Source organism: Bos mutus, chromosome 21 (assembly GCF_027580195.1).
Source record: "Bos mutus isolate GX-2022 chromosome 21, NWIPB_WYAK_1.1, whole genome shotgun sequence".
In the NCBI taxonomy this organism is placed as follows: domain Eukaryota; kingdom Metazoa; phylum Chordata; class Mammalia; order Artiodactyla; family Bovidae; genus Bos; species Bos mutus.
The window spans coordinates 33,379,558-33,400,731 of record NC_091637.1 but is presented as its reverse complement, the minus strand read 5'-3'; the positions used below and the strand labels follow the sequence as shown (position 1 = coordinate 33,400,731).

Sequence of the window (21,174 nt, the reverse complement as noted above, 5' to 3'; positions counted from 1 at the left end):
GGGAAGAAGGCTCCCACAGGGTCTTATCTGATCAGCTTTATCTCCCAGAATGGGCCCTTTGAAGGCAGAGAGGCCAGAGGCTGTTTCTAGCATGGCCAGGCCTCCCCAGGGAAGTGGTCAGGGGGTGGAGGCTGGGAAGGGGAAACGCTGGCTCCTGAGGTGAGGAAAGGTCAGGTGCAGGAGTGTCTGGGCTCCAGGTCTTTGCCTGACAGGCAGAGCAGTGCTGGAAAGCTGTGGATTTAGATCTCACTCCTGCCTCGCCCTAACCAGGAGCCCTTCAGCTCCAAGGCTCTTGGGAGAAGGGGTGAGGCTTACAGGGGCAGAAGGTGCTGAGTCATGAACAGGAACCCCCATCCTTACCCCCTGACCAGAATGGCGTGGAAGGCAAGGAGCAGGCACAGGTAAATAAATAGCTTGTTTATTAGTAATATGTTACATTATTAAAGTGCATTGAGAAGAGATGCAGGGGCCGAAGCTGGAAGGCCACCAGCCCCAGGCCCTGCCCCAGGCTGGCCAGACACAGCCAGAGAAGGGCCCAGCTCTCTGCTGAAATCCATGGACAGGGCTGGGGGCAGAGCCACCCACCTGGAGAGCTTGGCCCAGGCCGTCCCTACAGGAATTCACAGTTTAGCCTAAGTTATAACATGTCCTGAGCTGAAGGTGGGAGGCTAGGAGCATGGAAGCACAGCCCTTGGGGAAGGGGGCTGAGGGGAGGGGAGGGGACCCCCCCGCCCCCCAACCCCCAATGCCAAGGGCAGAGTCCTAGAAACCTCCCCCTGAGGACCTGGCTCCTCCTTTGAAATGAACACGGTGAACCTAGGGCTCAGTTTTCTCCTTCATTCTCCCCCATCTCCCTCATCCCACCCCCTCCCGCAACCACCCCGACCGGGGGCATGGACAAATGTCCCCTTCAGACTGGGCTCCCAGGGCAGAGCCAGCTCATGCTTCTCTCTTCAAACCCATGCCCATCCCTGGACTCTCATCCCATTCCCAGGAGCTGTAGACCGAGGCCCCCCCCCCCCCATGACCCATCCCTCCCCCAGCCCCTCCCTCCCCACCCTACCCCGCATGTAGTTTTGGTATTTCATACGGATGCAGTCAGAAGTAGCTATACATGAAAGAAGCCTAACATAAAAATAGAGCTTTTTCCGTCCTTCCGTCCGGAAAGCAAACATCCTTCAATAAACATGCAACGCAGCTGCCTAGAGAGACCCAGGTCTGGCGAGGAGGTCACAGAGGGCAGCCCTGGGCCTGCAGGAACACTAGCCTCCCGAGTCCTTGCAGGAGGGAGAACGAGGGGGCGATCTGGGTCTAGCGAGTCCAGAAGGACTCGGGCCTCAGCCCTAAGGTCCAGAGATGGGGTCCCCCATTCATCTTTTTAAACCCCACTCTCTGGTCCACAGGTTCTCAGGCCAAGAGCATCACTGCATTTCATCAGTTTGAGGAGGAGTTTTTGAAAAATAATCTCCAAAAGATAGTCTTGGGTCATCAAGGCCCCAGCTTTAGAGTCACAGCCTGCGTTCTGTGGCCCTCAACACCCTCGCCCCACGGGGGCCCAACAGCCGCCTGCGGCTGGCCATCTGCAGGCCCGGTGTCCCCCGTCAGGTTTACGCAGTCCCCCTGGGAAGAAGTGGTGGACAAGGAGCTCCTGGGCCCAGCCAGTTCTGGGTGTGAGACTTTTCTAGTGCCTCAGGGCTGCAGAAGCCTGCAGCACACCCGGCCCCGTGAGACTCTAATGGACCAGCAGGCCAAGAATGAGCATGGGCAGGACACCCAGCCAGAGGCTGGTGGCCAGGGTGCAGGCGTGGCCCAGCAGTTGTGAGGTCATGGCGCTGTCCTCGCGCAGCAGCTCCCAGTGCTGAGCTTCGCGGAGGTAGGAGTCCTCCTGGGCCTCGCAGTAGTAGTGGCCATAATGGAGGTCCGTGAGGTTCTCGATGAACAGGATGCAGTTGGGGCTCTGGTGGCCGGGCTCACAGCTCTGCTCCACACTGTTCTCGTGGCGCCAGGAGTAGGTGGCATGGCGAGACTCCATGGGGCAGCTCAGGTAGTAGCGGGAGTTCTGGGCCAGGGAAACCTTCTGCAGCGGGGCCTGCTCTGGGGAGCGAGGGGGAGGGAGCCGTGAGGAGCGGCTGAGGGCTCCCAGGGCAGGCTGTGTCCTCCCACACTGATAGGGCTACAAGGCCAAGGCTTCTAAATGAACACGGGGAAACTAGCCCCCCTTCTCCTCCTTACTCTCCCCTGCCTCCCTCACCCGACTCCTTGTAGAACCCCCACACCAAGGGGGCTCCTTCCACAGGACTGTCCTGCCCCATCTGTCTGGAGCCCCCAGGACCAGACTTGGCCTCCCTCGGACAGGGCAATTGGGGCATGAATGTACCACCCGCACTGGACTGCAGCCTCTGAGCTGGGCCAGATAGGTACCTGGCTTCGGGTTGGGGCACCCCTTGTGGGGGTCGACTGGGCTGATGGACTGCAGCACTGGCCTGGAGTTGGAAGGAAGAGAGAGGCTAAGAAAACAGGAGGCCACAGCTCAGCCCCTTCCCTCTTCTCACCCCCGACCAGTAACAGCAGTGTTGCCCACCCGGAGGAGGGTCTGGCCAGAAGGGACGCCGCCCATCAAGCACCACTGCTGTGTCCACTTTCTCCTAGGAGCAGGGGGCCCAGCCAACATACTCTTGGGAGCTGTAGATGGAGACACAGCGGTCCTGGTACCAGCCGCAGTAGGGGTCGCGGGCCATGAGGCAGCCATGACAGCCCCCGGTGTAGAGTTCACACAGGTCCAGGGGTACCTGGCTCACCTCCCACTGGGAGTTCACATACAGTTTCCGCTGGAAGGAAAAAAATGACCACTCAGGTCAGGGACCCCAACTGAGTTCTAAGCCCCCAGGCTGAGGTCCAGCTGCCTGGCAAGCCCAGGGGCCCAGAGACCCTGAAAAGGACATGCGAGTCACACACAGAAGGGCTCTGTCCTCAGGTCACATTGGCCCCACAGGGCGGGTTGAGGGTGGGGAGGCTCACCCGGTCAGCGTCCAGTGACATGGCCTGGATAGCAGCCGCGCGGCGGAAGGGCTGGATCTCCAGGATGTTGAAGACAAGGCCGTGCTCCCGCTCCCCCGGCTCCAGCACCTTGTGGATGGTGCCCTTGTCTGTGGGTGAAGACCAGAGGGTCAGCAGGCGGGAGCCCCACCGCAGAGCCAGGCAGCCTCCCCCTGGGCTGAGCTGACCAGGAAAGACACAGGTGGGCAGAGCTATTTAAGTCAAGGTGAGAGTCAGAGGACTGGGGTGGGGTGGGGAGAGGACAGCATGACTGGGGAGGGTCTTAAGGGCCCAAAGATATCACAGGAAGTTTCCAAGACTGGGCCAGGGAGGCCATCCCAGGAGGCTCTGGGCTCCCCAAGGCTGCAAGGGGAAGCCGGAGCACGAAGAAGGGAAACAGCAGCCCCACGTGCCCAAGCACTGCCAAGCCTCCAGCTATACGCATCAGTTACAGTACTTCACTTAACCCCCCACTCCCCTGGGAGGCAGGTATCACCATCCCCACTTCAAAGGAAGGGAAATGAGGTCACAAAGACCAAGCAACTTGCTCAAGGTCACGCAACTGGTGACTGGAACCCAGAGCAGGCAGAACCAGACCCTTCCAACCTCTTCTGTTTCCTGGACTTTTTCATACGTGCTTTCTTTAAAATAAACCTTTTATTTTGGAATAATTTCAGATGTACTGAAAAGTCACAAAGACAGTCCAGAGTTCCCATATACCCTTCGCCCAGTCTCCCCGAAGGTTAGCATCTTGTATGACTGTGGGGTTTGTCACAGCCGAGCAGTTGACACTGGTTTGTTATGATTAAGTCGACTACAGACTTTATTGGGATTTCACGGGTTTTTCCGCTAATGTCCTTTGTCTGTTTCAGGATCCATTCCAGGATTCCATACTGCATATGCAGTCTTAGGGGATTTTTTTATTTTTCTAAAATCTTAGACTTGAAAAGGACCTTAGGTTCCACATAGGGGATCCCAAGGTCATCTACTAGGCTGCCTGCCTCAGAGCCCAGAGCTCTCTCCATTCATTCCTGTCGGGGACTAACGGGCATCCTGACCCCTGAGTCCTCCCAATCCTACCTCCCCGGCTGTCCCAGTTTCTATAATAGCCTACCTCCCTTTCCCTCCCTCCCAATTTCCCAGGGCATCACTTGCCCCAAAAAAGCAGTCAGATGATCAGATGACTGCCTGCCGGGGACATTACCTCTAAGTGTCCACGATCCCCCCTCTGCGGGTTCTGGGATGTGGTCCCTGGCTCCCTTGGCCTGACAGACTTCCAGCCCACGCACTACCTTCACACCCACACTGCCCTTCACCTCCTCCACAGCCCGGTGACAACCTCCCATAGCTTCTTCCAGCTGTAAGAGCCTCCCATTCTCTGCAGAAGGCTCAGAAAGTCCTATCTCCCATCCAGCCCCAAGCCTTCATGCTGCAAACTCCAAAACGGTATCTCTCTGATGGCCCTAAGGGAGAACCGAGACAAATGCCCTCATCACTCAAGTGCATCGGCTTCCAGGTCTGCAGAAAGGGAGCCTACAGCTGCCTCAGCCCAGGACCAGCCTGCCTTGTCCTGGCTCCTGCTCCCAGTCTTACAATGTCACCCCGCCTACACCCCAGTGCTCTATCCTGCTGGCGGGTCACAATAGTTGGGCCATCCGCTGCTAGAGCAGAGCAAGGACAGGGCTCAGTGGGTGGAGCTAGGATGAATGGAGGAGTCAAGGGGTGGTGGATCTCACAACTCAGAAGCCAAGCCTGTGAACGGGAAATTACTCTCCCCAAGACTCCTAAGAGTCAAAACACCAATGAGAACACCATGACCCTGAGAAAACCCCAAGGTGAAGCAACAGCTGGAAGTCACATGGGGCGGTATGTGCAATTGAGGGGGCTGCCTGAGGCCTAGACTACATGACCCCAGAGGTGTTAGGCACTGCGGGAGACACTGCTTTTCTGATGGCACCACTACCCAGTCCCAAGGAAGGCCTATTGCTCCCAGGGCATCTTTGCCCACAGTCTGGGACCAGGAAGTTGCTCTAAAGCCACCTCAGGGCTGTTTTCTTTACGGCCAATGATCTTCTGGGATGCAGGCTCATCTTTCAGAACGTTCTATTCTGCTTCTGGGGCCAACCAGACCCCACTCCCAGAGGGAGCCCCTCTAGGGAAGAGGAGGTGGCCCAGCAGTCCTCCGCAAGACCCTGCAAAGGCGCTGCCGTCAGGAGGCCCTTCCTCACATCTCACGAAACGCTTTGCATCCCACAGCAGATGGTTCCTCTTACTTGCATAATCTCAAAGACAGCAAGAGGAGCCAATTTCCTCACTCTGCCTAGCAGAGGCCCATAGGACACCTGGGACCAGGCCCTCCCACCTGACTTTCCACATCTCTTCCTACCATCCTCAGGAGTCAGGGTGCTGGACCAAGCTACACCCAGCTTTGCTCACACTCACCACATTTCTGCCTCTGAATCCGAGTACCTTCCAGCCTTCGATGCCCTCCTCCCTCTGCCCCACCTCCTCCAGGAAGCCCTCACTGATTGACTCTTTCACAGCTACACATATTAACTCCTGACAGCTCTTAGCCACTCAGTTCTCCCTTCCAGGTATAACTATCCAACCAGATGTTAATGACATTACTCTTTATACTCATTTTAACCAAGCAGACTGGAGAGGGGGTCCCGGGTAGCCCCTTACCTGTGGTTAGGTAAAGCACGTGGAAGGTCTCCCCATTGCTGGCGTGCATGCGGTGGACAACCACTTTCTGGTAGTGGTACTTAGAGTGGAACAGTGGTGCCTTCAGAGGCCCCATGGGCTCCACCCTCTGCACCACCTCAGGGTGACTGTCGGCCACCTGGAAGGTCTCTGTGGGTATCGGCTGCCGGTCTGGGAGGCACTGGGCAAGGAGAACAGGTCCAGATCAGTGGGGTGGCTGGGAGATGGGGTCGCGGCCTGGGCCATGGCGGGTGCCACTGCTCACCTTGCCAGGCCGTGGGTTGGGGAGGCTCGAGTGGTAGCCCTTGAGTGAGGAAGTGCAGAAGACCTTGTCAATGTCACCAAGGGAGTACACGCAGACAGCCGAGTAGTTCCTGGGGGGACATAGAGACCACCTCAGTGGGAGGCCCAGGACCGCCCACCTCCACTCACTCAGGCCAGCCCCGCACCAGATGGAGTATAACTATAGCCTTGCGACCAAGCCACCTGGCCTTCGAGCTCTGTGACAGCAGGGACTTTCCTGGAGGCCAAGGCCAGTGCCTGAGTGTTAGCAAATACCACTGAAGGAAGGAGAGAGGCAGGACAGAAAGAGGGAGGGACGGAAGTTCAGCCTAATTTCTCTCTTTTGCAATATAAAACCACAACCTGTATTCTGTCACGGAATCACTGAGTTCAGAGGTCAAGCCCAGGGCAGGAGAAATCCCAACACGCGCATCCTTGGGATGCTAATGGCCACAGAGGCCAGAACCCCGTCCTCCTCCCAGCCCGCTGGGTCCATGCACACGGGAGCCCCAGAACAGGGTCTTGGTTTCCCTACCCTGCCCCCATCCTCCCAACACACACCCTGCACTTAGGCCTGTCTTGTTTTCAATCAATGAGAGTGATTAAGAGGTGTGAATTATCAGGCACAGGCAATGCCTGAGCAGGTGTGATAGCACCCAGCACCCTGAGAGGCCTCAGGAGCCTTTTCCCAGGGCCCAGCAGCCACTCTGCGTACACAGCTGGAGGACACACAAGCCCAGTAGCCATGAGCATGCATACGGCACGTGTGCACACAGCCATCTATACAGACTCACAAACGCACCAGCATACACATCCCCCTGAGCGCTGCGTCCGCCCAACCCAGGCCCAGCAACAGCCTCGTCCCTTGAGCCTGGAATCCCTGCGCTTGCCACATCAGCCATCCCCTTGGCAGGCCCCAAGTGCTGTGACCCCCACTGGACACTCACCAGCCTAGCCCCAGGACAAGGCCACTCACCAGGGGTTGGAGAAGACGCCGTAGACCCTAGTGTCCTTCCACTGGCCGTTAGGGTCGGGGAGCAGGAAGACGTCCTGGAGCCGGTTGAAGTTCTTATTGGTGGTGGCGTCACTGCACACCAGCATGGCTTTCAGGAAGGTGTTCCACTTGGAGACTGACAGTGAACTCTCACCACCCTGGTCCCCCTGGAAGGGAGGAGAGGAGGGGGAGGTCCCTCAGCACCTGCCTGGGCTACCCCATACACCCGGGGCACCTGATGCCAGGAAGACCAGCACCCAGGCTTCTGAGGAGGAAAAGAGGCCCTGCAAGGGGCCAGGACCTGCCAAGGGGCAAGGCTGGGCCGCCCCACAACTCAGGCCAGGCTCCAGGTGGCGGGCCTGGCTGACCCAGGGCACAGGGCCCACAGTGGGGACCTGCAGGGTGCGGGGGTCAGGTCCCCACCGAGCACACTAGCTCAGACACACGTCTGCCCACTCTTACACATTCACACTCACACACATGGCACAGTCCTACACAACTCAGCATCTTCACACAGGTGACACACACAACGTCAACACACTCTTGTTCCCATGCATATGCCCGTACACACTCTCCATGAATACACACCTGTGCACACCCTCACACATGCACATGATCCCAACCATCACTACCCATTCACAGATGCACCGACCCGCCTGTGCACACCCTCTTCCTCCCACAGTCCCACAGACTCCCTCGCACACTTGCACACACACAGGGACTCACACACTCACTCACTCCTGTTCAGGCACAGACACACTCGCTTGCCCACCCTGCTCTGGCTCACCCTGCACAGCTGGGCCACTCGGGACACGTTGAGCGGGCCTCGGGATTCTTGTCAGGGTTGTCCTCTCGGAAGAAGTAGTAGATCTTGTCATCATAGGCCTGGTCTTGGTGCACGATGGTGGCCTTGATGAACTGTGGGTCTGCCGGGGACAGACATGAACGGGTTTGAGGCCGGGAGCCTCTCAGAGGACCCAGCCTCCGAGTCTGCATAAACAAACCCACATCCAATCACAGCAGGAATAAACTTCAGAATGCCAGGTCCAACACCCCAAGGGGGCCGAGACTCTGCACCCCCACCCCTCACCTGTTTTGCCCTCTCCTACAAAGATGTCATTGGCCCAGGAGCAATGACTTCATGCCTAGGGACTGGGAGGAGTCCCTGAGGCCCTTTATGTCACCTCTGCCTAATTGGCAGAAGAGGGAGTGGGTGTGGCTCCACATGAGCTCAGCAGAAGGACACGCTGTGGCTCCCGGGGACCCCGCACTGGGTCTGGGGCTTCCTCTGATTTGTCTCCAGAGGGTGTCAGGCCCATTCTGCCCCCACATCTTCACCTCTGCTATCCCCTGCTCCTGGCCAGGCCCACCTCCTTGGCTCTCTTGTCTCAGGGCTGCACCCCAGCTCCCACTTTCCTGATGGCCTGTGGCCCCAGTGGCCCTCAGGGAGCCTCCCGAGAAGCATGAGGACCCCTGAGCGTTCACACACCCTCGTCGGCCCGCCCAGCCAGCCCAGTGGGATCTGACTCACTCTGCATGACGGTGTCACTGGTGTACAGCTCGATCTCACCCTTGATGCGGCGGAACCTAGGGATCTTCCCATTATACTCCTGCTTCCGGATGGTAGAGTACACCTCGTCCCCTGGGCACAGTGGAGGGCCACAGATAAGTGCACGCAGCTCTTGGAAGCCCCTCCACGGGGCCTGGACCAGGCACAGAGCTGACCACCCTCCCCCAGCCCAGCACAGCTGCCCTCAGGGCACCCGCATGCTCCAGCCTCGGCCCTACCGTCAAATGGCCCTACCATCAAACAGAACCAGGGAGTTCTCATCCGGGCTGAAGGGTGCATAACCTTTCCTCTCCCCAAGAAACTCCACAGAGTCATTCACCTGAGGGAGACCAAGAGGGTCAGAATGCCACGTGGTCCCATGGTCATTGCCTTCCATGGGTGCCAGCTGCTCAGCCAGGGTCCCCATCCTCCCAGGAACTCTGTACAAGACGAGACCAGCCTCAGAGCGCTCCCCCTCCTCCTCCCACCTTGAGGGGCAGAAGCCCACCCAGACAAGGGTGAGCTGACCAGGCACACAGGGAGGGGCCTCCTCACCAGGATCCAGCAGCTGGGGTGCCGAGCATTGGTGCCACAGGCCAGCAGCCCTTCGTTCTGCTTCTCCAGGAGTGTGATGTAGTTCCCACAGTCCTGCCAGGAAAGGCAGAAGGCAAGAAGTTGGTCGGAGGCCCTGGCAGGCCTAGCACTAGGACCCTCAGTCTTGGGAAAGAAGGCTTCAGAAATCTAAGCCCAGGAGGTATCTCTAAGGAGAGCCCGAGTGGGTGCAGTTGACTCCCACCCCTCTAAAAACAGAGGACAGGTTTAGGGAAGGAGTGTCTCCTGCTCAGGCCAGGAACCCTAGGACAGGGCTGCCTCTCTCCTCCCGGACTGCGGCTCCCAAGACAGAGCCAGGCCTCCTTCCTCAGACTCTTAGGGACTTTTCCAAGGGGCCCAGCCTGCTCTCTGCACTCCCTTTTCCACACTCACCTGCTTGTCCCGGCAGGACCCCTTGGTGGAGCCAATGTTCACCTGGGGAAACAGGGAGGGGGGATGTGAGTCCACCTGCCAGGGGCAAGATGCCCCCAACTGCTTTCCATGCATCCTCAGGATGGGCTCGTTTGACAGATGAGCAATTAAGGCTTCAAGAAGGGGAGTGATTTACCCAAGAACACACAGGCTACTCAGCCTGATACCCAGAGCCAAAGCCCAGAGCTCACGGGCCAGCCCAGAAATCTCACAAGACAGGGTCACAGGGTTTGGGAGGCCGGCTTCCTGCTAGGCCTCCCTAGTCAGCGCTCCCCACCTGGCCAGGCCTGTTAGTTCCATGCCTGTCTCTACATCACTCCAGCACCCAGGCCAGTCAGGACCACTTTCACGGAGCCTTTCCCCAGACACCACTTATGGCGGTAAGCACTTATGTGCTTATAGGGGGCTGACCAGTTCTAGAAGACATGCCAGCTCCCCCGGATTCCCTGAGGCCTCTCACCAAGGCCAGAGAGGAGATAAGATGGGGAAAGGGACTTCCTGGTGGTTCAGCGGTTAAGAATCCACAGGCCAATGCAGGGGACACAGGTTCAATCTCTGGTCTGGGAAGACCCCACATGCCACAGAGCAACTAATTTTGTGTGCCCGTGTGTCACAACTACCGAGCCCATGCCCTAGAGCCCGTGCTCCAAAACAAGGGAAGCCGCTGCAAGGAGAAGCCCGCGTTCCGCCACAAAGAGCAGCTCCCACTTGCCTCAACGAGAGAAACCCTGCACGCAGCAAGGAAAACCCAGCTCAGCCAAAACAATCAACCAGTCAGTCAATCAAAAGAAGATGGGGAAGGAAGAAAGAGAAGCGGGCAGGAGAGGGTCTAGGCTCACCGTGCGCACGGAGGCGTTCCTGCCCTTGGAGAAGTCAAAGACATAGACTCTGTTGCGTCCGCCCACCCACACGGAGGAGCTGCCTGGCTCGTGGAAAAGCACCGTGTGTGGCTCAGTTGAGCCGAAGTCCACATGGTCCTGCCCTGCATGGCCTAAGGAAAAGACAATAGGCAGAAAATGTTGAGGCTGGAAGATCCCGGCCCGCCCTCCACGCACACCGCATCCACCGAGCTGCGAGGGCTTGGAGCTGGCTATGGAGACACTGGACTCAGAGCTGTGAGCAAGAAATGAGAGGAGCCCTCTGGTAGGGGCTGGCAACCAGCTGACCTCACCCCAAAGCCAAGGCCCCTACCCTACAATATGTGTGACCTCAGAGTCAGAACAGAATTTAAGGACCCCTGGGGAGAACCACCCCCCCCACCCCCCCCCCACACACACACTCTGCTGCTCCCAAGAGGGCTGGGCTTGGAAAGGAGGTCCCCAACTCTGCTCTGAGGCTCTCTGCTGCCTAGGACAGAGCAAGCAGTCACCTCCACCTCCCTCAGGTAGTAAGGCCTCTAAGAACCCCATGGACAGTTCAGGCTCGCAGGAATCACTTTGCTCAGAACCCTCTCCCCTCCTTCAGGAGGCCCTCTCTGACCCTTTCCAACCTACCCTATCCCCTGAGTGAGCAGGTCAGTAAGGATCAAGAGCCAGAAAGGAATCTTAATGTCCAGTTCCTCCCATTTTAGAGATGGAAATACAAAGGTCCAGAGAGGGGCAGCCCAAACTCACATGGGCAGTAGCAGGCCAGGGACCAGAGCTTCTGCCCCAAAGCTGGACTCTGCCCTGGACTGCCCTGGCCTGGTTTCACAAGGATGCCAGCTCACTCCCGGGGGGATGACCAGCCCCTACTTCCCCGCAACTCTGGGATGGGGGCCCTTCACGGAGCATAGCCTGGGCCTTTAAGTAGAAGGGCTGATTGGGACAGTTTTGCCCAAAAAAGAAACCTTCTGCAGCCACTGCCTCCGGGGAGAAGATGTCTCATCTCCGGTGACATCGCTGAGGTCGTCCTGGTTGCAGGGCTAAATTACAGGAATGGGACAGCCTGTGGCGGCGCCCCCAGCAATCAGCCATAACTAGCATCATCCCACCTCCGACCAGCCCGTGCCCTCAGCCTGATCACTGTTTATTCAGCTGCAGCAAACTCAAGGGCAGCAGGCAGTGACACCCAAGCAGGACACCCTCAGCCCAGACAGAAAAGAACTGCCCTGTCCTTGACTTTGCCCCCAGTCCCTCTTGAGCCATTCCTCCTGATTCTGCATTCAGCAGGGACAGAGCGCCCTATCCACCCTGCAACGCCCACCCTCTCCATTCTCACTCCCTTTCCTTAAGATACATTCTTGCATGGCCAGGTCACAGGGGCAAGAGGGCTATTCTCAGACTCCACCTCAGCTGTGGCCCAGCTCACTGTATAGAGGCCAGAACCAAGGGCCTTCAGGGACACTCTAGCTCAAGGTCGCATTGGAGGCAGGAGATTCTGGCTCATTCAGACTGAGTGTCGGTAGACAGGAACGTTCACGAAGACGCCAGCACTGCGGGCCACAGAGAAACGCTGAGCTCACGGCCCTTGGGTTCACCTGGTGAGGGCTCACCCAGGGCTGGCAGGCTCCCCTTCCCCAGCAGCTGGGATAAAATTAGAGTGTTAGAGGGCTGGGGAGAGACACAAGGTTTTCCTGACTCAGCACCCTGGCTCCGGCTCCCCTTTCTCCCGCAGCCTGAGCAGCCACCACCAGCCCTGCAGCCTAACCCGGAATCGAGACAGTCTGTAGCCCCGGCTCCCCACCTACTCCCCGAGACGGCCAGGCGGCCAGAAAAAGCTACCTGTCTGGGCCTGAAGGCACAGGACTGGAACCTGAGATCTGAGGCCTTCCAGAGGCCAAAAGGGAGGAGCCCCAGGCTCAGGTCACACTGGCCACCTCCAAACAGTCACCTCAGCTCACGGCCTCAGAGGAGGGGTCTGCACAGCCAATGCTCAGCCCTAGTCGTGGAGGAAGGGGCACAGGAGGGGCCCCGAGGGAGCCTGTGTCTGGGGTCACAGGGCCATGCAAGTGAGGAAGAGACTAGTCTGATGGGAAACAGCCTGGGCGGTCTAGTCTGATGGGAGAGCCGTGGCCTGGCCCTGGAGAGCAAGCTCTGCAGGGAGGCCCCGCCCTACCCTGGAACCCAGGTGGAGGGGTGAAACAGCCACACCAAAGCAAGTCTCCATGGCGCTCAAGCAAAACTGGTACAGACCCCGGGCTGCTCACAAGGTATCGCTGAGAACACACAGGGAGGGTGAGGGCTGCATGGAGGCTGAGGGGCTGCTGGATGTGTATGGGGGTGCTGCTGGGTATAGCATGACAGGACAGCCCTGCACAGATCTGCAAGCGTGAGCCCCGCTGCGCTCAAATCCTGGCTGTGGCTGTCGGGGTCGGGAGTGAGAGGGAGGCAGGAACTGCTTACCTCATCTTAGGGAAGAAACAGGAGCCCAGGAGCATTGCCTCCCTTGACCCCGAGGCCCCTGCCCCTCCCAGCTCTGCGCCTGGTGATGTGTATGGGGGAGATGGCACCAGCTCGGCCCCAGGACGAGGCCTTGGCTCTTTCCCTACCCAGCCCGGCTCCCGCACTGCCTGAGGCCCTCAAAGGGCCTGATTGTGCAGGGGAAGTGTCTGAGCGGCAGCAGCTCGATGAATACATGAAAGGAAGCTTTGTTCAGGTCACAGGAGCGGGGGCTGGGGGGCTCAGGGGCAGGAGGGCTGCCTGGAAGTGAAGGCAGCACCAAGTCTTGGAGGCCAGGATCTGTGGCCCCTTGGCACCAAGAGGGGAGGGGGTGGCATTCAAGGCTCCACTCCAGCAGGGGTTGAGCAAGGCCGGGGCCTGCTCCTAAAGAGATTCAGTTTTGCATCCCTAAATATGTCTTCTTGCTTCCTTAGGAATCCAAAAGGATGGAGAAGGCAGACAGACCTATGCTAGATGGGTCAGAAACAGGCAGCAAGAGAATTCTAGGCAGTGGAAACAGCCTGAGCAAAGGTGGGGAAGCTGTGTGGTGGGTAGAGAGACTAAAGAGAGGAGAATGGGAAGGGGGGCTGAGGCCCCCAGGTGGTGATGGGGAAGGGCAAGGCAGGGGACCAAGGCTACACCAACCCGCGCCCTTCAGTCTCCGGAGCTGCCTTCTCTTTCCAATGAGCAGGGCCAGGATCCAAAGAGCCTCCTCTCCTCCAGCGTCCCCCCCACCCCAGGTCGCCCTGTCTGACCAGCACCACGCCCCCCCTCCCCACTTCCTATCCTGGAAGTCTAAAAGGAGCACCGTCTGGCACCGTGTCTCCCCCCTCACTCCCCAGCCTGACGCATTAGTGGCTGACTAAGTGGTAGCTAAAAGCTCCCAGAATAACCAGGGGTTCAGGCAGGGGAGAGGGCTAGGGACACACGGGATAGGCATGGCCCCAGAGGCAAGCCAGGCACAAGCCCCCTACCCCCATGTGATTCTTTGCCAATCCTGGCTCCTTCTGGACCAAGAAAGGGCACACTCAGGCTGCCCTGTACCCAGCTAGACTCCGTGGCCCCCTGAGCCCCCACCTTCCTCACTAGGCCCAGCACCAGATAGAAATGAGGGTCAAGAAGATGGCCGGGTGTCAGGGGGGCAGCCCTCCCCCATCAGGCCCCCAGCCAGGCCATCCCTGGGGCTCAGATCCTGTGGGAACCAATCAGACCTGACCCCTCTGGTGGCCCCCACCCTCCCAGCACAATACCAGCAACCGACTGTCTGGGACAAGTGTGACCTTCTGTGGAGGGGGTTTTCCTAAAGCGGGGCTGCCTGCTGGAGCATCATTCTTCCTCATCAGCCCTGGGTGCTGTCACCCTCTGGTCCTCACCGTCCCCGCATCCTCACTGCCCGTGAAAGAGGGCTGCTCAGGGGAGGGGGAGTGGTCGCTAGGACGGGGGGCAGTGGCATTATCTGCGAAGGGAGGAGCAACAGGGGAAGGGCCCACAGTCGGTCTGGACAAGGACAGCCTTCCAAGCTGACCTACTGACCCGACAGGCCTTGAATGCTAACCTCAAGGAGCCCTTTGAGAGAAGGCATGGGGCGGGCTCCGAGAATGGCAGGAATGCAGTATCCAGCAGGGAGTGCCTTCAGCAGGCAGCCAGGGAGGCCCGGGCACAGGGCAGGAGCCAGTCCACCCTCCGACTGGAGGCCCAACCACAGCTGTCAGGAGCCTCCTCCCATAGTCGGGCCCCACCCTGGATCACCAGACCCACCTCATACCCTCGCCAGAGGAAGAAGAGGGAAGGCCCACACAGGGCCCAGGAATTAGCCCTCAGGCTTGCCATCCTGTGGAAGCCCACAGGTCAAGGAGAAGGGAAGGGAACAGTGGCTGAGCTGAGGGGCCCGGGGGCCAGAGAGACGGTGCCACTGGCCCAGGACACAGAACAAGGGGGACAGAGCAGGGCCAGGCAGCCGCTCAGGTTTCCGGAGCTCATCGCCCTGCTCCAGCCCAGGACCACAGCCTGGACTTCGTGAGAGCATCCTGATCTTCAAAAGCCGTCCATCCCCTTCTCTCGGCTGCCCTGTGTCATCTCCTGCTCTCTACCCAACATTCCCTTGCTGGCCAAGGGAAAAGTCACTGACCTGGTAACTAGAGGGATCGCCCACCCACCATCCTTTCAGGTAGGACTCTGAATGACAGAAACCTTTCCACTGAAAGAGGTGAGGGGCAAAGGAACAAATGTCTCATCATCGTTGCCTCTCGCAGAGTGGCAGGGAAGAGGGCCCGGGAAGCCACTCCTTGTATCCAGAAGCCCAGTTTATGGGATGGCATGGGCCTGTGCTAAGGAAGGGTTGTGCTGTTGGGGTGCTGCCGACACTCAGCAAGGCAGGGCTCCAGACAGCTGCCACAGAGTTGGTGTGCTGGGGCAGGTGGCACCCCTGAGGCGGTACTCAGGGTCATGGGAGGGGTGCCTCACTTTATCAACCATGGGAACAGTGAGTTGTGTGCTGAGCCACAGGGGAGGGTCTTCCCACCCACCAAGGTCAGCCGTGGGTGGCAGGGAAGCATACCTCACGTACGGACTCAGCCCAGGTTCTCTCTGTGCTCCCTGTGGCAGCCAGGTGGCTGGGTGGCCGTGACCTGACCAGGGACTGGGCCTTCCTGAGTGTGGCTTCCTCCTCAGTGGATTGGAGGGGCTGGTACTCGCTAAGGTCTAGGCTTTATGACCCACCGTGACTTAGCAGCAGCAGCAGCAGCAGTGACTCTTGGAACAAAACACTCGGGGTTAAGCTTGGGGGCATTTAGGGGAAAGCGTGGGGTTGTGAGTACTGGATAAGTCAGAGACGGCTTTCTGAAGGCGCAGGCAGCAATGAAACCACATCCTCATCTACCTCCACCAACTAGCTCACCAAATCCCCCCAATCACCCTGCAAAGAAGGCAGGAGAGCACCTGCATGCCCATTTTACAGACAGGAAAACTAAGGGCCTTCCACGCCACCAAGGGCCGTGTGCTCTCTGCACTGCACCACTGTTCTCGAAGGACCAGAAGGCTTGGCCTGCTGGAGAGACCAGCTTGGGCAAAGACTTGAAGGTAAGGAGCAGTGTGGAGAATACACTGAGTGTGTGCTGGGGGCAGGGCTGAACCAAGATAGATTTGGGGGCTCAGGGAAGGCTAGCACAGAGGCCCAGCCAGACAGGGGAGGAGGCTCCAAGCCCAGGGAAGGCGGGAAGCCACGTCCTGTCCAGATTCTGCCTGGATTCCACCGGTTCTTCAGCTCAACAGGTTCTAAAAGCCCCAGAGTGAAGCTGAAGTCAGGTGGTGGCTCTTTCAAAGGAGAAGATAGGCAGAGGCCCTGGGCCTGCCCTTGGGCCCAGGGCCAGAGTAGGGATCAGGGAGAGGGCAAAGGATGGCTAAACCACCCCAAATGGGAGGAGGCAGGCAGGACAGGGGGCCTTGAGAAACAGAAGGTTCCTTAGCTCAGCCTAAGCCTGGGCCAGAGGGGAAGGAGGGAGGGGTCAGAGAGCAAGGGCAGCCAGCCAGCATGGGCAGTTAGGGAGAGCTGGCAGGGGCCAGGCTGCCAGGGCTGCATTCATCAGCAATCAGAAATGCCAAAGGGGGAGATGACACAGACAACAATGATACCCCCACCTAACTGTTTCACAAAATTTACTAAGTGCCGGGCAGTACTCGAGTGTCAGATGTATTAACTCATTCAATCATCACTGACCTCTTCGAAGGCAGTTTCTTTTATTATGCCCTGTACGTTCTACAGATGAGGGCAGCCAGACACAGAGAAGTTGAGTAACTTGTCCAAGATCACCCAGCTCACTGGTGGTGTGGAGGCTGACACTCAGGCAGACTGAGTCTGAAATCTGTGTTTATAACACTGGGCTCCATAGGTGAGCCCTTGGAAGCTTCTAGGTCAGCCTCTCTCATACAAATGAGGAGACTGAGGACCAGAGAGGGTGGAACCGGGTCAGAGGCTACTTGCCCGATGAATGCCTGACCTCTCTCCACGATGCCCTAAAGAGAGTGTGTGTAAGCGAGCGTGGGTGTGCAGGCCTGAGGGAGGCAGGGACTAGGGACCTGGGCGTGTGTGCCGCACTGCATGCTGACCAGTACACAAGCATCCCATGATCTCTGCCCAGAATAGCACAGTGCAGTGTGGGCAGGCTATAGCGAAGGGAGGGTGTGCTCAGAGACCCTTCTTTACCATCCAACCAGCCAGGCTCCCGCCCAAACTGCACTGGTTAAAAAAACAAAACAAAACAAAACACTGCTTCTACCTCCCAACTCAAGAACCCACCACGGGTCCCAACTGCCTGTTGCGGCAGGGCCCAACTCCTCTGCTGGGCAGTCAAGGCCCACCCGTCTCTGCTCCTCTCCGCCTCCCACTTCTATCCCTTCGCTTGTGCTCTCCCTTCCCGACCGCCTTTCCCCTTCTCCCTGTGCTCACGGTCTTACCTGGGCTTGAAGATCTAGCCTCAATCCCCGTCTCCCACCCGCTGGCTTCAGGAAGTGTCCCAGACTGCTCCAGGCCTCACAGTTCCGTCCTGCCTCTGACCTTGTGCTATACACCATCTGGCACACACCATCTTCTCTCAGATCACACTGTTTGGTGGAATTTCACCTGGACTGTGGGGTCCTGAAGGTGAAGCCCAGTCCCCGGGGCCAATCCAAGGTCAGGACGGGCAAGTGTGGGCAGCTGAGGACGTTAAAAAGCAGCAGGACTAGGGTAGGCCAAACCCCAAGGTCAGACTCGGAGACACCTTAGGACAGGCTCCTGGGCCATCGACAGGGTACCTTACTCCCTCACTAGGCTGGCAAAGAGCCCCGGGCCCAGAAGACAAGGATACAAGCAGCAATCTATGCCACATTCTGCTCCACTCCACGTCCCTGCTTCTCTGTCTAGCCTGGCTCTTCCTCCTCCACCAGGCAGTCGTCCCTGGTTGCACCACCCCACACTGACCCTTCCTGCTCTCACTTCCTGTCCCCAGTCCTTGGCTGCACCAGGCTCCTGACCTCCCCAGGTGCCCTCTCTAGTCACAGGCTGCAGGCCCACCTCTCCAGGTACCAGCAGGCCCTCCAAGGACAAACCCAGAACCTCTCCTCTGCCCTCACCGGAAAAGAGACGGAACACAGACCTAGGCACAGAGCGGGGACTAGCTGCCCCCCTTCGTGCAGGCCGCCCCCAGGGGTGCTGGGTTAGAGCCCCACCCCTGACTGACAGAAGGGGTGCGGACATGCGGCAGCCTCAGCCTAATCCCCGGCTGCCGTGACGGTTAAACCCCGATTAGTCCATACCGTGACACAGATCAACCTGCTCCCAGGACCTGAGGCCCAGCTGCCCCGAGGAAAAGACCAGAAGAGTGCGTGGAGCTGGCCCAAATCCAAGGTCCTGAAGGGAGGAGGTCAAGCTGCTAAGGCTCCCAGGAGCAGATAGCCCTGGGGCAGGGAGAGTCTGGGTCCAGCTGAACTGGAAATGGGGTTGGGGAGCCATAGCATGAAGACAGACAGACAAGTGGAAGGAGGCCAAGAGCTGAGGCCAAGGACAGTCTTGGGAGGAAGACACTGCCCTGGTCCCGGCTCTGCCCATCTCACTGGGTGATGCTGGGCCAGTCCTGGCTTCTCTGGCCTCAGTTTCCCCATCTGTGGAATGAGTGGTTAGCCCAGTTGACCTCTGACGTTTGTTTTCTGACATCAGGCTGCATGAGTTAGTCATCCAAGAAGGCTCCTTGGAGGAAGTGAGATCGAACCAACAGAAAGAAGGAGGGGGTTGAGTTGGGAGCTTGGAGGAATGACCAGCAGGGCAACAAGCAGCAGGGCAATGGCCTTGAGGCAGGAGAGCATGGGGAGTGGGGAATGCTGAGGGAAGATCTGTGGCCAAGGTGGGGTTGGGGTGCAATAAAGGGCTTGGAGGCTGACTGACCATCGGGAACAAGAAAGGGATGGATGAAACAGTCCCTCACAGCCTGGGCTGGCTAGGAAAGGGAGAAGCCCAAGTCCTCTGACATCTGGGGACCACAGTCCCTGCTCCAGGAGGACCCCCTTCCTCCCCCACCCTTGGAGAGAGGTGGCTTCCGGGGCAGCCAGGACTGGCCAAAAAAGGAAACCAAGAAAGGAGGAACCAGAGCTGTCAACTAGAGCAGAGGAAGTGCTGTCAGCCCCTTGTGACAGCTAGACTGCCCGGCAGTGGCACCGGGGGTGGAGGATAGGACGTCAGCTGGGGTCTGCTCTGAAAACTCGGGGGCCACCCACTCTACCACTGCCCCTTGAGGGCCACTGGGTCCCACCCCGGAGGCTGAGCCTCGGCTTCCCACCTGCACATCAGGGGTCCTGACCCAGCCTTCCTCAAAGAAGGGCGTCCTGCTCTCCCTGCTTCTCCCACGCGCCCAGCCTGGGTAGTGATCCACCCCCGAGAAGGAGGTGAAGGTTCCTGGAAGTGGAAGCTGGGCAGAGGAAGGCCATCTGCACCTCCCACACCAGCAGGGCCTGGCTGACGCTGGGCGAGCCCCTCAGCCCGTGAAGCATCTCTGCTGAGGACTGGGCCTCCTCACCCGGAAAGCACCTGTGGTCAGGAGCCAGCAGGAAAGCTCTGGGGTCCCTGGACCCTGCCCCAGCTTCCCATCAGGGAGCTACGACACAGGGAGGTCTTCTCTGCCCACCATGGTCCTTTCTTCCTACTGCTGGGCTAGCTGTGGAAGGCCAAATGGCCTAGCTCAGACATCCCCCTCCTACAAGAAACCCTCCTGGAGCCCCTAGGCCAGGCTGACTCAATGTTCCTCCACACAGCTCCTTGCCTCTCCTTCATCCTAGTTGCAAGTTCTGGGGTCTGAAATCCTGTCATACCTGGGTACTTCCTCCTGTCCCTCCCCTCTCAAGCTGGCTCCTATTCCACGTACCATCCTGAGCTATCACCTCTTCCAGGAAGCCTTCTCTGATTGTGCAGACTGGATTAGGTACCTCCTTGACCCCCACAGCTGTCCTCTGTGACAGGCCCTGACACGCTGCATTGTAACTGCAGCTTGACTTGCCTATTTGTCTCCTCATCTACACAGAGAAGCCTATGCACTCATCTAGTTTCTCATCCCTGGTTCCCTAGGCCCAGGACCTGCACAAGGTTGGCCCCAGCAAATGATAAATGCCAAAAATACTGAATTACTATGCTCACCCCAGGAGTTACAAACCAAATGAGCCATTTCCTCCAGCTGATCAGCCATCAACTTATGAGAGAAAATGATAGGAAAGAACAGAAAACTAAAGGAGTTCCCCTGACTTCCCAGGTTTTGGTTTCTCCTCACTGCTTGGGTTTGAAGAAACCACTACAGCCTCCACCTGCCCCAGAAAGGCAAGGGATTAGTGTTCTGACAAGGATGTGCTCAGTCGCTTCAGTCATATCCAACTCTTTGCAACTCTATGGACTGTAGCCCGCCAGGCTCTCTGCCATGGGATTTTCCAGCCAAGAGTATTGGGTGGGTTGCCATGCCCTCCCCCAGGAGATCTTCCATGACCCAGGGATTGAACCTTCATCTCCTGCATTGCAGGTGGATTCTTTTATCACTGAACCACCAGCTCCTTCCTACATCTGCTTTGGGCTTCCCTGATGGCTCAGCGGTAAAGAATCCACCTGCAATGCAGGAGATGCAGGTTCAATCCCTGAGTCATGGAAGATCCCCTGGAGGAGGGTACGGCAACCCACTCCAGTATTCTTGCTTGGGAAATCCCACGGACAGAGCAGCCTGGCGGGTTACAGATCACAGGGTCGCTAAAGAGTCAGACACGATTTAGCGACTAAACAATACCTGCTTTGGAAATTTGAGGAAACTGAAGCTCAGAAAAAGTCAAGCACTTGCCCAGAGACACACAGAAAATCATCAGAGCTGGGTCCAAAACCAGGCTTCCAACTTCCCATCTCTTTCTCCCTCATCATGGTCATCTTGGGCCAGTGCCAGATCTCTTACATCCCAGCCTACTCTTAGAATCTTCATTATTCAAGAAAGGGGGACCACAGAGCTAGCAGGAAACTCCCGGTGACATCACCAAGCATTTCTCCCAGCTTAGAAACTCCCCTTCCTCCTGGGACTTGTCCACCCTACCCCAGCCCTGTTCTGCAAGGGGAGTTCACCTTGAAGGTGATGAATACATCTGAGTCCCCAAGGGGGCAAGGATTTCCACTGGAAATGGTGATGCTTGGGGAGCCCCAGCTGTGACCTCATCCCCTAAAGGAGGTGACAAACAAC

The 21,174-nt window shown here is 58.1% G+C and overlaps 1 protein-coding gene across 1 annotated transcript in view; it reads right to left on the bottom strand.

Annotated features, from left to right (window-relative positions):
• Nucleotides 1-1,058: 1,058 nt before the first annotated feature.
• The window catches only part of SEMA7A (semaphorin 7A (JohnMiltonHagen blood group)), a 28,766-nt gene continuing 8,650 nt past the window's right edge, over nt 1,059-21,174 (bottom strand). Inside the window, 14 exon segments of the mRNA XM_070358622.1 lie at nt 1,059-2,094; nt 2,422-2,483; nt 2,674-2,828; nt 3,019-3,146; nt 5,722-5,920; nt 6,005-6,113; nt 6,998-7,182; nt 7,803-7,840; nt 7,843-7,941; nt 8,547-8,657; nt 8,820-8,904; nt 9,120-9,212; nt 9,549-9,590; nt 10,427-10,578. Of these exon segments, the coding sequence (XP_070214723.1) occupies nt 1,733-2,094; nt 2,422-2,483; nt 2,674-2,828; nt 3,019-3,146; nt 5,722-5,920; nt 6,005-6,113; nt 6,998-7,182; nt 7,803-7,840; nt 7,843-7,941; nt 8,547-8,657; nt 8,820-8,904; nt 9,120-9,212; nt 9,549-9,590; nt 10,427-10,578 (1,820 nt within the window). The 3' untranslated portion in view covers nt 1,059-1,732.